The sequence below is a fragment of the Phocoena sinus genome, chromosome 9 (genome assembly GCF_008692025.1).
Source record: "Phocoena sinus isolate mPhoSin1 chromosome 9, mPhoSin1.pri, whole genome shotgun sequence".
In the NCBI taxonomy this organism is placed as follows: domain Eukaryota; kingdom Metazoa; phylum Chordata; class Mammalia; order Artiodactyla; family Phocoenidae; genus Phocoena; species Phocoena sinus.
Window position 1 is genome coordinate 28,460,331 of NC_045771.1, and position 17,196 is coordinate 28,477,526.

Consider the following 17,196-nt stretch of genomic DNA (forward strand, 5'->3'; position numbering starts at 1 on the left):
TTTGTTGAACTTCTCATTTTTTTCATATATTATTTTCCTGATTTCATTTAGTTGTCTGTCTTTGTTCTCTTGTAGCTCACTGAACTTCTTTAAAAGAATTTTTGAACGTTTTTAGGCAATTTATAGATCTCCATTTCTTTGGGATTGTCTATGGGAGCTTTATTTTGTTCTTTTGTTTGGTGTCCTGTTTCTAGATTCTTCATGATCTGGTAACCTTACATTGGTGTTGTGCATTTGAAGAAACTGTCTCTTCTTCCTTTCTTTACAGACTGACTTCAGCAGGGAAAGCCTTCACCAGTCAGCCCAGCCAGATATTCCAGGTGGTCTGGTTGGTAGGATCCATAGGCAGGCTGGCTGGTGGGCCTGCTGCCAGGTTACATGGGCAGGCCACATTATTTTTGAGAACCTCCTAAAAAGTAAATACTCTTTTCACCCATCTAAACAGCAGAGATTTTTTAAAAGTGATTATTGTTACTACCTAAAAGGCATTTAAAAATGCCTAACGGAGTATAAAGTAATAAACAGGACATACACAGCCTTGCCCCTGTGGGGTTTACAGTCTAATTTAAGAGGCAGACATTAAAATATTTATATGTGTGGTCATAGACACAGTACTAAGTCTTGTGAAATGAAAATACTTGGTATCAGAGAGACTATCTAGGAGGACATAATTTACACTGGAGAGTCAGGAAATCCCTCTCTATGAAAGTGTGTTTAGCTTTAGACCTTTGATTCATAAAAAAATACTACAAATAAAATGTAATCTTTTTTAAATGGGAAATAATTTTATAGATACGTCTATTTAAATAGTAAACAAATTTGGCATTGTTAAATAAAATATGAAATCTAATGTAGATTTAAAATGTAAAATGACATTTATTGCTTTATTTTTTAAAACACATTTTTGATTTAGAACATTTGAAAAATACATAAAACAAAACAAAACTTCCTTGTATCTCATAATTTATACATAACTACTATTTGGCATATTTATTTAGAATTCTTTTTTCTGTGACTAGAAATATTAAAACATTTGGTATCATACTCTACAATAGTGTCCTACAATTTCGCTTTTAATGACGTATTTTTACAGTATTTGTGTATGTTTCTAACAGGTAATGTATGTTTACATTATTTCTTTATTTGTTTATAGGCGTTTGCCTGGTGGCCTGATTTATTGGCAGAGCATGCAGAGAAATTTTGGGCTTTATTCACAGTGGATATGGATACTGCACTGGAAGCACAACCACAAGACTCCTGGGACAGTTTTCCTCTTTTCCAGCTGCTTAATAATTTCCTCAGAAATGACGGTAAGCACTTGCATTTTCTTTGGGGTAGAAATGGGGAGGAGGGGAGAACTTTGTGTGTGTGAGTCTGGATTTACGGAGCTCTAGCAGTCACCCAACAAGAATCAACACGGGTAACGTTAACATTTGCTCAGTCTCCCCCGGTATATCCGGCCCGGGTCTGGGCGAGACCAGCAACACTCTCACATTGCTCCACTGGCCTCTAAAGTTGCTCTCATTCTACCCTCCTGCTTCATCAGGCACTGACAACATAGGTACCTTCTCAGTGTACCTGTGAATCAGAAAATCTTCAAAGGTTAACATTTCTAAAGTACCTGAGAATTTAAGATCTCTGAAAGGCACCTTAGAAACTTATTATTCTAGACATCATGCCATGTTAAGGCTTCTACTAATACACACTGTGCTAATATTGTTTGCCTGAAGAGATTTGGTTCTACAGATGATAGGAATATTGCCCTGCGGTATTGCTTGCTCTCTCAGTATTTAGAAATTGAAGAGAACGTAAAGGTTCTCTGTTGAGATATTTTTTTCCAATGCAGTAATAACTTTTATAATTATTCTGGTACATGGTCTTCTAGCAGCCAGTATAAACATAGTTTTCAGTCAGGATTTTTGGAGGCATTTCTTAGCATACAGATTCCTGTGGGCCTTTCCTCTGATGGTTCTTTTTGAAGTTTCCCTTCAACTCAGGTTTGGTTTCTACTGACAGCCTTTTGCTTCAACACTTACAGTGGTCTTGGGGTCACTAATTCCCTATTGTATTACACCACTCTCAGTATAAACCAGGTTGAACTCTGCCTCTTTCTAACCTCTGGGTCTGACTTGTTCTGCCGGATCCATGGAATGGCCTTCTTTTGTTGCATAAGTTTTTCTCCCAGCTATTATTCCCAGTCATTTAACTCTTTCTCATGTGATAGCGTTTTCATGCCCATCACCATTTTTATCACCCTCCTCTAAGAAGGTCTCACTCCGGTTTTCAATATTGCTCTGGAGTGTGGTGCTAAGAAGTACACAGTGCCCACAACGTTACCTGGGTAACCCAGGCCCCAAGGAGAGCTGCCTGCCTTCTGCCCTGTCTTCCTGCAGCCCACGGCTGCCCTCTCTCCCAGGAACTTAGTCACACTGGTGATACAGTTCACACTTGCTGTCTTTTAAAACTCCAGATCTCTTTGCTTCTCTCTTTCCAGGATATCACTACTCTGTATTTCCAGGTTTAAATTTAAATCTTTTTCTTTGACATTTATCTTTGTTTTTTTAAAAATTACTCTCTTGGGCTTCCCTGGTGGCGCAGTGGTTGAGAGTCCGCCTGCTGATGCAGGGGACGCGGGTTCGTGCCCCGGACCGGGAGGATCCCACATGCCGCGGAGCGGCTGGGCCCGTGAGCCATGGCCGCTGGGCCTGCGCGTCCGGAGCCTGTGCCCCGCAACGGGAGAGGCCACAACAGTGAGAGGCCCGCATACCGCAAAAAAAAAAAAAAAAATTACTCTCTTGATTTTGTTCATCACCCTAGTCTATCATTTCTTACCTTCCTTTGGTTATTCATCCCTTTGAGTCTATGATAAAACTACAACTGTTTTACTGGAAAAAAACAGCTACATAGATATGAAATTGTGTGTAATATTGGACTGCCCGTGGACATCTGGATTTGGGACACCAGGGTAAGAACCTTTGTTATACTAATTAATAACATGTTATACTAATTACATAAGAGAGAGAGGCATCATATTATGCTAATTAATAACATGGGCTTTGGTGCCAGACAGATTCACATCTGTCTCTGCTGCTCACTACCTGACCTTTGACAATAGCTTAACCTCGGTAAACTTTAGGTTCTTCATCTATAAAAGAAAGAAATAATAGTACCTACAGTGTCATTGGTGGTGAGGATTAAAGAAGGTAATAGCTCATGTATAATGAATGCTAAATAAATATTATAGATATTAATCAGTTACAATTTCAGTCTTGATTTTTTTAGCCATCTTATTCATTCTCTTATCCAATTTCATTTCCAAAAGGCCTTATTAAAAAGCCACAGAACTAAGCTACAATTCCTAGTTCAGATTCAACAACAGTGTCTTCTCTCAGGAGTTGCTATACCCACAGTTATCTGTCTGTGAATCGTTTATTCTGCAAATTGTCCTCAGACAACTTTTACATTCCAGTTTGGTTCCCTCCTGCCAGCTAGCAGACCTCAAATGACCTTCTTCTTTCCCAGTCTCTTATCATCATTTTATTTTCTGCTAAGAAATTACAAGTGAGGTTTAATATTTTCTTACGACAAATATTTATCAATAAACTTGCTGCCAAAAATAAATACATGTACAATATTATACATTTAGTCCCTAAATGAGAATAAATAAACATAGGATTATTTCTAACATTGCTCTTTTCCACTTGCATGAAAACTCAAGAATTGACCATATTTAGATCTATTTGGGGGTTTGTTCAAAGATGAAGGTATTTATTAATATTCTCAGTGAAGTAGTAAAGATGATGAATCATTTAACTTATTCAATATATTAGAATTTATTTATAAGGAAAATAAATATGCTGTAGATTTCTTAGAAATTTTCTTGGGGAACCTCTACTATAATGCCAATGAATTAACATCTTTTAAAATTTATTTTTAAGAAGAGCTCTTATATTCGAGTGTAATTTTATGAGTCATATCAAAAAGAACACTAAAAAGAGTATACAGAAGTGTGATTTTTAGCCAAATATTTAATTCAAAAGAATATCACATTCCTCTCCTGTTTTAAACCATTTTTATAATATTGGCTACTATTAAATGCATAAAGTATTGTGTTATGTCATTTTGGTATACATTACTCAATCACACAAAAGCATTGATTAATGATTTCTTTTGAATGTTATCAATTTGGTGGGGGGGAAGTCTAGATCTAGGCTTTGATTTTTGCAGTGATTAACATATTTTAGAAAACATCAATTATTTCAGAGAAAAACAGCTCCTCTATGTAGTGAGGTAAATAGAAAAGTTCCCCAGTGCTGTAATTTCCTTTTGGTGCTGGGAGAACAGTGTGGTCTGGGTAATTGAAATAGAATGCAGTAACTTTCAACTCAAACTCACAAGTTACCATCCAAAGCCAAGACCACTTAGTAATATCTCAGTAGTTGGTAAGACATAATTTTTTTTTGCTATTAAAATCACCCTTGATAATAATGAAGAATATTATTAATAATTATGTTTGTTTCATTAAATTCCTGAAATACTCAGATGGTGATTTAGTGAATTCAATTCAAATGTTAAATGTCAACCTGTAGCTGCCCCCAAATTGTCCTTTTGGAAAGCTTATAGGAAAACATAAAACTTCTGTCCTCTTACCACCACCTCCCAAAGAAAGATTCTTACATCACTGGCCATGGCCTGACAGTTTTTACCATATTGACCCACCTAGAGGTATAGTCCAAATTCTAATTAATTTAAACCTCAACTAGCCAGGGGTAAAATAGGAACAGATTGCTCCAAAATGTCCAATCTTGTTAAGGGAGATAATTTGCTGGATAACAGTGCTTACTATTACCCCACACGTGGCATACCACTAATTATATAGAGATTTTAAATGGTTGTGATTTATTACTAATAATGTCACATACTTATGTCTGCTTTTCCAAAATAAAAATTACTAACACGTCTCTAACAGAAATATTAGTTAGAATTTGTGCTTTATTTGTGCCTTGAAAGCTTTATAGCTGAGTCGTTTTGGGCTTTTTTTTTTAATGAATAATTTAGATGTTCCTGCTGGATGTTTACCATCTTTATTTTGTTAAAATATTTATGCTTTGATATTTAAAAATAAGTGTTTATCTTTAGGGGAGCGGAGGGGATCTTAGACAAACGTCTTCATTTTCCAGCTGAATAAACTAAACCCCTAGGAGGCGAGGTGCCTGGGCTGGGGCTTGCTGGTAGGAAACCAAGGCAGCGGCAAGTTGGAGCCTGATCACTTAGTCTCCAGCCCACCTCAATCTACAGGCGCAAATGCAGATTCTGGGGGCATTTATAAAATAAGATCATATTTTTAAAGAAGATAGGAGATTCCTTGAACTTTTATTTTTACCTCATAAAATGTTTATAAGGGCCTTGAATTAGGGGGGCAAAGGAAGCAGGTTGGTTAAAGGGTGCAGAAAGGACCAGATAAAGTATTGTCTTAGCATGTACCTTATAAAACATCCATGACGAGATTTCCAGGGACTGAACTAATTAGAGGAGGAAAGAGATTCAAGACAGTGAATTCGGTTGCTATTTTAAGGAGGGAAAAAAGAACTGTGTCTGGGGTAGGTATGTTTCCTTACAGTTGGGCGTGATTAGGGAAGATCTTAGCCTCAAGGATCCTTGGAGATGAAATGTGGTTTTCCTCGAGGGAAGAGTACCAGCTGCACCACCATTGTAGCAACTGTCCCCAGTCTCCCGCCCCTCACAGGCTCACCCATTGACTCCCAGAGAAGGACTGATGAAGAAAACAAACTCCGGCTCCCTCATTTCTGTCCAAAAATGACTGAACTCCTGCTTACCTCTCCATCCTTCCTCCATACATCCTGGTCCACTCCCCACAACTCAAGTCTTAATTAGATGGGTAATCACTTTAAATGGTATCTCAGGAAACAGTTTTGAAAAACAAATGTATTAAAATTAGGGAAAATAAATGTTTTCATAATGAAGCAATTAGCATGATAGTTGAATGATCCTGAATGACTATGAAGCTGGTACAAACAGATTCTATCCTTGCGTGCCGTTTTCCACAATTGTCCTGTCCTGTCGATAATCCGTATGGCAAGTGACTGCTTCTGACAAATGAAAGCCATCTGCAAATGGCACAAATCATCTCTTTCAGTACTACCGAAAGACAGACTCTTGGAGCTAGTCACCTTTTAATCTGTGGATATGCTAGCAAGTGGCAAATGACCATTCTGTTGGGAACGGATTCTCAGCTGAAAAATACCACGGTGCTTCTTCTTTAATTAACAGCCTTTTCACATTGCTAGCACATTAAAGCCATCCTTAAGAACACCGTGCTTATATAATCAATGTCACAGCGTCTCTGCCTAAACGAATAATAAATGTTCAGGCTCTACACTAAGTGAAAACCTATCCTCCAAGACTTTCACCTTCATAAAGATGGGCTCATAAAAATGGAAAAAAGAAAAATTGGAATGTGGTCTCATGAGGATAAAAAGGCTAGTGTTAATAATTAACAAGGAGAGTGAAGTGGAGTCAAATTAGCCATAATAGAGCCCAGAGTGACTGGCAAAGTCACCTCTCATTATCAAAAAACTCATTAAGAAATGAAGAGGTGGAAATCCTGGTGGTTATTCTCACACTTCAGCTGTATCAGAGATTATTTTTTAGATTTCTTTCAAATGAAGAACAGTTAGGTCACCATATTGCATATTAGGTTAATTTTCAGGCTTTGAAATATGAAGGGCTGGCACCTGCGTGTCATTCTACCTCAAGAGCTTAAATGAGCTGTACATCTGAAGTTCACAAATTGGTGTTTACAGTTATATCTGTATATACATCTACTAGGAATAATGCAGAAAGGATATGACTTCGAGATTATAGCAGAGCTGTGTGCCAGGTTAGTTTTGTATCTCTTTTACAAATGATGAAATGACCACTAAAACTCAAAAATGTATTTAACACCAATCCCAAGAGCTGATTGAATTCAAAATTGTGTGTCAGAACTTGTTTTACTGACTAATATAGTAAAAGAAATGAAAAAGCAAGGAGTCACTAGCTTTTTCTTAAATTGAATGCTGCAGTACTGCTCTAGTATCTTTTTACTACATGTAGACATTTTAAAATTTTAATCTGTATATTTTCTTAGAAATTAGTGCCTTAGGGAAAATAACCTAAAGTGCTCTAACAGTGTTCTTCACTATAGATTTGTAGAAACATCTTTAACTCTTGAAGGCCACAAACGTCAGGAACCCCACACTTGAGGGCTATTGATCATGTTACAGCCGTACTCAGTTGTTTCCACTACCGGGACGGTATTGTGGGACATAACCCCAAAGATCAGAAGGTTGTATGTAACTGGAGTAAAATTTCAGACTTTTCCATTTGGCTTTAATACTAGTCTCATAAAATCCAGCATGAGAATTGCTAGACCACGAGACTTTGCTTATTTTTGCCCTAAGCCTTGCTGAATGTTTATATTGATTTTCTCCTGAATTAATTCTGCAAGAAACGGGGGCTGAATGCCTACAATTTACCAAATCCCAGTCACCTTACAGATACATGGGTAAAAAACAATTCCTGCCCTTGAAAAGCATATAATCTAGTGGAGGATATGGGCATATATGCATTACTAACTATAATGCAACAGATTGTAAAACTGTAATTCAATTATGTGTACTCTGTGCTATGACATTTTTAATTATAGTTTTGTTTGATTTGGATTTGTTGCCCCCAAAATAATAAACATTATAACATCAGTGTTCTCATTCCTTGTTACCTCCTATAGATAGATAGATAGATAGGTATTTTTTAACAAGTGCCCTGAGAGGAAAGGAAGAGTTGGGTGTGGATTTAGGAGGCTATCATTCCAGTATAGTATAAATTAAATATTACCAAACTATGTAAAATTGCTTATCAAATTTTTAGTTAAAAGGAGAATAAAAACTGAAGAGTTTTCTACTTTACTTAAACATCAGCAGGATGCTCTCAGAGTTTCCTTTAGGGGGTGGATTATTCAATAAACAGATATTTATTGAGTGCCTGCTTAATGTGCCAGATTCTTGGCTGGGCGCTATTCCTAGATCTGAGTGGGGAGGAAGTTTGGTTTGGTTTGTGTGTATGTGTTTTCTTTTTACATACTGCTGTTCTAGGCTGCAGTCCTCCGGGCTTTTCTCCTGAAGCCCATAGTCATATTTCCTGTGATGGGGATCCCATTATATGTATTTGTCAACATAGAGAGTGATCTGTTAATTTTATATCTTAGTCCATGGTGCTTGCATTGTTAAGGATTGGTACAGTTTGTAGTCCCTTGAATAATCGTTGTTTTCTGGCAAAATCTATTGTTTTTATTGTGGTTCGTGTGGCTGGGTATTTTTTTGTGTTTTTTTGCTGGTCATAAATTACTCATTCCCTTCTGAAATGCCTAATTAGAATTAGAATTTTAGGAGGGAAATTCATTCTTCCTAGTAATCCACTAATGCTGACTAATTAGAAGGAGGAATGCAGATATAAAATTGGATTATATGGTCTCAGGAGTCAACAGCGTATTTTTACCCTAAACACAGTATGTGAACTCTTTTATCTGCTTATCCTTAATTTATCCAGTGGTTATTGTCTCAGTAATTGTTATTAATTGGATTGTAGTTTAAATTCTGTGTTAAAATCTTACTATTAAAAGCCTATGACAAGTACTTTTGTAAATGTAAGACTCTTTTGGGTCTGTAAATAATCAACACTAATTTATTAATTATTGGGATGCTCAGAATAACTGGGCACATCTGCCCCCCTAGTTTACCTTTTATTTAAGCCTTTTGCTTTCTTTTTGCCATTTCTAATTGTACTGTTGGGCTTGATGTCATTGATGCTTCACTATTTTCTGACAAGGTGATATTTGGAGATATAGAATAGAATCTTTTGGAAAAAAATATTTTTATCAACCAACTAGATGCTAATCCTCCACTTATGTTCTCGTAACCACTATTTGAGACTCCTTCTGAGCAGTTCTTTCTACTTCCACACCTCTGGTATAATGTCAGAAGTGTTCTTGGATGAGGCCACATTGAGAACTGGCCTCTTCCAATGAGCTTTTGCAATGGGAGCCTTGTAAAGGCTTGATTTGGACAGGTGGCAGCCCCAAATCCTAATCTATCCTTATTAAACCATATGGAGAAGATAGAAGCACTCATTCTGATGCCTGGGGTTACATATTATGATGGCTTTTGACAGTGTCTGATAGGAATGGGATGCAAACTGGCATATGGACAACTGAGAAAAGGAGCATGCATTTACATACACAAGTATAGTGTCATCTGTATTCCAGGAGTCTTGCCTTTTGAAACCGGATTCTCCCTTTTCTTTGTTTCCCTTTCTATGTGTATTTTCTCTTCATTTCTTCTCATTTTTCCTCTTCCTCTTTCTCCCCTCCATCCCATCTCTCCCTCCATTCTTCCTTGCCTTTCCTGAACCTGATTACCAAAGAAATACTACCAATTGCCAGTTTTCTAAAACTTTTGAACATGGGTTTATAATTGGATTTACTTTAATGAAAAGGAAAACTCTGCTGAAACGTAAGCAAACTTTTGGCCAGAATTCAATATTTGTGACCATTCTTAGGAAATACAGGAAATCTCCATTTTCTCCTAATTCTGCAGGATGTAATAGTTTGCTATCAAGTCATGAGTGAACAGAGAAAATCCTCCCTTTGGTACATTCATTAAAATAAGAGACATAGAATTCCCTGGTGTTCCAGTGGTTAGGATTCCGGGCTTTCACTGACGGGACCCTGGTTTGATCCCTGGTCAGGGAACTAAGATCCCATGAGCTACGAAACCCGGCATGGCCGAAAGAATAATAATAGTAATAAAATAAGAGACATAAAATAGACAACATTCATATCCGGTAGAACTTTTAGCAGCATGATCTTGGACGTATGGGTCTAAAAATAGGATTTCTCATAAAAATATTTAGTACTATATATTTTATAGAAAATATGAAGAGATACACAGGCCTCAGATGTTCTTATACAGAATAATAATGTAGTAACTATGTAGTAATCTTAGTAGTGTATACAGGTAGTCATTCATTCAACGAACGTTTGAACACTTGCTCTGAGCCAGGGACTTTGTTGGATACTAAGAATACAGACATGGTCCCTTCTCCAAGGACCTTGCACCCTCATAGGAAGAAAGAGATGTGTCAGTGAGTACAGAAGTATAACATGGACTACAGTAGAAACCTGTGCAGGGTGGAGAATAAACATGGGAAACCAGTAATCAGGGAAAGGGACAGCAGAATGAAGCATTTCAAGGAAGACTTGGAGGGGAAAGTGTATACTTGAACTGAAACATGAAAGTCATTATGTCTGGACCACAGGAAGTAGGGGGGTCAGGCAAACGAAAAGAGCCAGAGAGGTCATATTAAGACACCTCATAGGGACTTCCCTGGTGGTCCAGTGGTAAAGAATCCACCTTACAATTCAGGGGACGTGGGTTTGATCCCTGGTCAGGGAACTAAGATCCCACATGCTACGGGGCAACTAAGCCCGCGCGCCACAACTACTGAGCTCGCGCGCCTCAGCTAGAGCCTGTGTGCTGCAAACTACAGAGCCCACACGCTCTGGAACCTACACGCCAGAACTACAGAGCCCACGCGCCCTGGAGCCTGTGTGCCACAACTAGAGAAGAGAAAACCCGCACGCCGCAATGAAAGATCCTGCATGCCTCAATGAAGATCCCGCACGCCACAACTGACCCGATGCAGCCAAAAATAAATAATAAATAAATCTTAAAAAAAAAAAAAAAGACATCTCATAGATGGCTTTCATTCCATGCTAAGGCTTTTGAAGTTTTTCTTGAGGATCCATTAAAGAATTCTAATCTTTGGGAGGTACATTATTTGTTTTACGTTTTAGCAAGCCCCTCTGCTTGAGATTTTAAGAAGATGAATGGGCGGAAGGAAAATTAGGAGCCTAAGACCAGTTAGGAGATTATTGCATTAGCCAAGGCAGGAGATGAGAAGGCTGGAACTAGGACAACAGCAGTGGTGATGAAGAGAGGGATGAGAAGTGTTAGAAAGATAATAAGGATATAAAATATGTAGGTTTTGACTACTGATTGGAGGTAGGAAGTGAAGGAGAGACCTCTGGTACAACTTCCAGGTTGCTGGTATAATGATCAGGTGGACAATCCCTATTTTCACTCCTAGGGTGAGAATAAGAGAAGAGAAGTAGGCTTATTGAACAAGATAATGAATTCGGTGCTTATCAAGGATATCAAAAAAGAGAGCTCTTGCTAGAAATACATTCGAGTCAACTGCTACTTAATCTTAGAATCATTATAACATTTAATAATAACTGAGTGTGATTCTCCTTATGTGCTTCATTTTAACAAACTAAGTATGACTTCATAGCCAACATATCTAATCTCTAAATGTACAGTAAAGTAGCATTTGAATTGATGAGGTAGAGTGCTCATTTGTAGATATAATTTGTTACATAAGAGAGCTCTTGCTAGAAATACATTTGAGTCAACTGCTACTTAGTCTTAGAATCATTATAACATTTAATAATAACTGAGAGTGATTCTCCTTATGTGCTTCTTCATCTTAAGAAAGTAAGTACGGCTTAATAGCCAACATACCTAATCTCTAAATGTATAATAAAGTAGCATCTGAACTGATCAGGTAGAATGCTTATTTTCAGAGGTAATGATTTGTTAACATTAGCATATGTTTTGGCTTTGGTGTATTTAAAAATAATGACAGTATTTAATGGTACCTATCAAGATGCAGAGCCTAAGGTTCTTTATACTTTTTATTAGTAAGCCATATAAATTAAGGCTTAGGCTCACAGTCTAGCAGTATAGCAATGTAAAATTATCCAGCTTTCAATGCGTATTATAAGCGCATTGAATATTTTCACAGTGTTCACTTTTATATTGAAATATAGTTGATGTATAATATTTAAGTTGCAGGTGTACAATATGGTGATTCACAATTTGTGATAGGTTATACTCCATTTATAGTTATTGTAAAATATTGGCTATATTCCCTGTGTTGTACAGTATATCCTTGGAGCTTATTTTATACCTAATAGTTTATACCCCTTAGTCCCCTTCCCCCTTCCCACTGGCTCTCTTTTGTTTTATTCACTGGTTTATTATATTTTTTATATTCCACATATAAGTGATATTATACAGTATTTGTCTTTCTCTGTCTGACTTATCTCACTTAGCATAATGCCTTCCAGGTCCATCCATGTTACTGCAGATGGTAAAATTTCTTTTCTTTCTTTTTTTAATGGCTGAGTAGTATTCCATTGTATATGTATACCACATCTTCTTTCTCCATTCATCTGTTGATGGACACTTAGGTTGCTTCCTATCTTGGCAATTGTAAATAATGCTGCTATGAACATTGGGGTGGATGTATCTTTTTGAATTAGTGTTCTTGTTTTTTTGGATATATACACAGGAGTGAAATTGCAGAAAGACCCCAAATATTCAAAATAATCTTGAGAAAGAGCAGAGCTGGAGGAATCATGTTCCCTGAGTTTAGTTTACTTTTCGGTTCATAGAATATAATCGTTTTGGTAACCTTTTCACTTTTTCATGTTGTAACTGTTTTTTTTTTTTTTTTTTTTTTTTTTTGCGGTACGCAAAGCACTAGCAGATTCAGTGTCTGGGGAGAGCTAGATTTCCTGGCTCACAGACAGCTGTCTTCTCACTGTATCTTCAAGGGTGAAAGGGTCAAGGGAATGTTTCTGGGGTCTCTTTGATAAGGATCCTAATCCTGTTCTTGAGGGCTCTGCCCTAGACCTGATCATCTCCCAAAGATCCCATCTCCTAATACCATCATACTGGGAGTTAGGATTTCAACATATGAATTTGGGAGAGACACATTCAGTCTACAGCACTGACCCGTGTTCTAATAAAACTATGACCTGTGCATAGAAAGCAGCCATCTTTTAGTGGAGGTAAGTGCATCTTGTCCAGCAGTCCTGTCCCAGTAGTGCAAATTCTTAGACGTCTGCAACGGCTTCAGGTTGGATGTCCTATATCATAATTCAGTGAAGACTAACGGACAACTAAAAAATGCATGTGATATGCTGACTTTTTTAATACCCATGTGAAAAAGTAAATGCCTAAGAAGAAAATCCACAAATAACTAAAAAGTTCATGAAGCAGAATAGCCATTCGCAAGGCCACAGTCACCCTCTTGCTGAATTAAACTAGTGTATCTCTTAGAAGCAATCAAACTTATCTCTTAGAATTCAACAGGTTTAGCTCTTCTGTGATACACAGCATACCACAGGTATTCTAACTCTGTTTAATTGCTGTATTTACACGTGTCAAGACCTTCAGGGAATTCGGCAGCTCCCTTGAATCTCCAGCAAGTGGTCAGATGTCTCGTGTGCTAAACCTCTTAGAAAATAAAACCATACCACCTGGCAGGAACATTTTATAGAGATATAATCTATCTGTGGTTTTGACAGCCATATATAGGAGGTCAATTGTACTTCTTGATCAATTTTCATGACACGATATCCAATATGAGGGGCCAGACCTCTGTATTTTATTGGTTCTGTGTCAGACTCTTGCCAGAAAAGTTTTTCGTCCATATTTTCCAAATGCCTGATATTATCCCTCTGACAAACACTGTTTCTGCTTGACTATTTCAGCACTTCTATGTAATGGAAAATTTCATAAACACTTGCAAGAAATCTTTGTGCCCTTGGTTGTCCGCTACGTGGATCTCATGGAGTCCTCCATCGCCCAGTCAATTCACAGAGGTTTTGAGCAAGAGACATGGCAGCCTGTCAAGTAGGTATCTTGCCTAGTGTCCACAGAGCCCCTGTCTCTTCTATGCTGACCTTATGACTTTACACGTGGCCATCTGTAGTTGTTGCTTATGGTGGTCCCTTCCCACGTTGTTTGTTTCTTTACAGGAATATCGCCAACAGTCTTCCCAATGTAGCTCTTCCAAAAGTTCCAAGTCTGCCTCTTAATCTTCCACAGATTCCTAGCTTTTCTACTCCTTCGTGGATGGCTTCTTTATATGAGTCCACGTGTGTATCCCTCACTTATTTCCTGGTGGTGTGTTAGCTGGTGCATGGCCTGGGCTGTATTCTGTGCAGATGTGTTTAGATTGCATGGCATTTATCATTGGTTGAGGAATACTATGTTTGATTTTATTTGTTTTGAGTTTTTGAAGCTATTAAGCTAAGCTTAGCATATCAATGATAAATAATATAGATTTTTAAAAAAAAATACTCACTGGTTTGATGTCGTTCATATGTAATCTGTGGGGCAAGGGTCATTTTGTGACCCAGGTTGTAGACTCCAGTCTAAGTGGTATAACCAGAGTTCTCCATATTCAGACAAGCAGTGTGGTTAACGGTTGGTATGTATCTCCAGGATCCTTAGTTGGCTCCAGCTTTGTTACTGCCACTTGATTTATCTTGTATATGTAGAAAAACCTATTTGTAAGAACAGTTTCAAGAACATAATCTTTTTCTGCTTTAATCTTAGTCTCACCTTTAAAGAAATAATAATGCAGGCTGCAGAGAATGGGTTGTCCTTTGTTTCTCAGTACCAACAAGTTCTTCTTTTGTCCTTTCATATATCATTTGATGCACCTTGTTATTTTTAAGTAATCTTTTTTTTTTGCGGTACATGGGCCTCTCACTGTTGTGCCTCTCCCGTTGCGGAGCACAGGCTCTGGACGCGCAGGCTCAGAGGCCATGGCTCACAGGCCCAGCCGCTCCGCGGCATGTGGGATCTTCCCAGACCAGGGCACGAACCCGTGTCCCCTGCATCGGCAGGCGGACTCTCAACCACTGCGCCACCAGGGGAGCCCTAAGTAATCTTTATATCATTACAAACCATATTTATTAACTCCACATTTTGCTGAGCCTACCTATTGCAGATTCAGTAACCAAGAGTCATTAAAGTGAAAAGGACATGGGCTTTGAAATCAATCAGCCCCACATTTAGATCCCAGCTTATTCATTGTTAAGTCTTCCTTTGCCTCAGTTTCCTCAACTCTAAAATGGTTATGACACCTAACTTAAAGACGTTTTTTGTGAGAATTTTTTAAAAAACTGAAAAGTGCCTGGCACAGCACAGGGTCTCGATAGATGATAACCACTCCTGTTCTACATTATGATTGTTATTACTATAATTATTATTACATTATCGTCAATCATCATTATTACTCATAACTGTATGGTTGTCAAAAGTATGAGCCCCACAGCAATCAAATGAACTCAATAACAGCCCGTGCTTTGCACAAGGTCTCTCATGAAGTCAGCTAGAAAGAATAATAATTATAAGAAGAAAATTAGCTACCATTTGTAGAGAAGTTGTTATATAAAGTGCCAAATTCTTTATCTCGGTTAAGCTTTGTAACAACCCTGTGAGGTAAATGTCACTTTCCCTATTTTACAGTTAAGGAAACTAAGTCACAAAGAAGTCAAAAGGCAAAACTTACGAGTGTCTCACAGTAAGCAAATGACAAAGACAAGATTTGGACCCAGGTTTGATTGACTCCAAAGCTCTCACTCCGATTATTAATATATTTTGCTTCCAGAGAATATACTGATTAAAAAGTTGTCCAACATCCAAAACCTATCCCATCACCACATGTCAAATCTATTCCCAGTCTAATCTGCATATAATCAAAAAAAAAAGAGAGAGGGGGGCTTCCCTGGTGGCGCAGTTTGTTGAGAGTCCACCTGCCGATGCAGGGGACACGGGTTCGTGCCCCGGTCCGGGAAGATCCCACATGCCGCGGAGCGGCTGGGCCCGTGAGCCATGGCCAATGAGCCTGTGCATCCGGAACCTGTGCTCCACAGCGGGAGAGGCCACAACAGTGAGAGGCCCACGTACCGCAAAAAAAAAAAAAAAAAAAAAAAAAAGAGAGAGAAACAAAGACCAAGGAAGAGAATGATAATTTGCAAAATAGTTTGGCAGTTTTTCTCCAAATTAAACATCAACACTATACTCATAATAATTATTAAGATATTAGGTTACATGTGAATCTTTTTCTTACAAGCAAATGCTTTGGGCTTTACAAGTGGTGTCTGTGTGTCCTCAGTTATCTGGGAAATGTAGTGAACCTTTCTAAGTTTATGATTTTTTTTTGTACTTCTTTACGTGGTTTTCTAATTTAACTCTTCTTCCTCATTTCCCATCTGTTTAACATCCTTGATTTTAATGAAGAACACTATTTTGGGCACTGCCTTGTGAAATTTAGTGGGGGGTTTTTGTAATTACTGTATTAACTTTGAGATATATGTGAGCCCTAAATCTCATTATTAGGAGCCCCTTTTTAAAAATAACCTGTCTCAGGACAGGAATGTCCTGTCTTTATAACAAATTGTGACTTTGTAAATAAAGTGCTTCTACTTTCATCATCCTGGGCAAGTAAAAAATTATGTTTTACAAGTTAGTTACCATTATCTTTACCTGCCAAGGTTTTCAACACTAGGCTTTGTGTCAAGGTGGCCAGAATTACTGATAATGTTCTGATGTCATTGCAAAGTTTTTTTTAACTTTTCTTATAAAGCATTAAATAACAAGAAAAAAATCCCATTTCACATATATAAGGAGTTAAAAATACAACTACTGATAAAGAGAAATAATACCAAACTATCCATGAGTCTGAAGATGCATCTCTACATACTCATGTATAAATCACCTTAAGAGGTGCTCCTCCAAATCTCTCGCTGTATATAAAATCTTCATTCTGGGTTTTTTCGCTCTAGAAGTGAATGCCAGTCAGGTAAGTTTACTGCTGGCATTTTGAGAAAATGATCTCAGACTCCATTTTTCGCGTTTGAATTCTTTAATCTGTTACTAATACTTCGAGGGATAGGTCACTGATAAGAAATAATTTTAAAATGAAAAAGCTCTGAATAAATTGCGGGTTATACATGCCCGCTTGAGAGAAAACCTATTTACATTTTTTCATCTATTTGATTATAACGAACTCTTGTTATCTTAATTACATTCCCAATTAAGCACATGTATCATTCAGAATCTCACCGTAACATCAAAGAACAGAGAAAAACATATATCCATCTTCTCTATAAAGATTTAATTGTCACATACGATGAGAAAGTCCATTTTTAATAGAATTCTACCTTTACTATTTGGGGGTTTGTTTTGATGGTGGCTTTTGTTGCTGTTGTTTTGT

At 37.6% G+C, this 17,196-nt stretch overlaps 1 protein-coding gene across 11 annotated transcripts in view; it reads left to right on the forward strand.

The window, feature by feature from the left end:
* Positions 1 to 17,196, forward strand: part of CADPS2 (calcium dependent secretion activator 2) — a 494,346-nt gene that overhangs the window by 409,740 nt on the left and 67,410 nt on the right. For all 11 annotated transcript variants that reach the window (XM_032643104.1, XM_032643102.1, XM_032643096.1 and 8 more), the window contains 2 exons: positions 1,154 to 1,310; positions 13,679 to 13,820. In XM_032643104.1, coding sequence (XP_032498995.1) covers positions 1,154 to 1,310; positions 13,679 to 13,820 — 299 coding nt within the window. The remainder of the gene's footprint in view (positions 1 to 1,153; positions 1,311 to 13,678; positions 13,821 to 17,196) is intronic.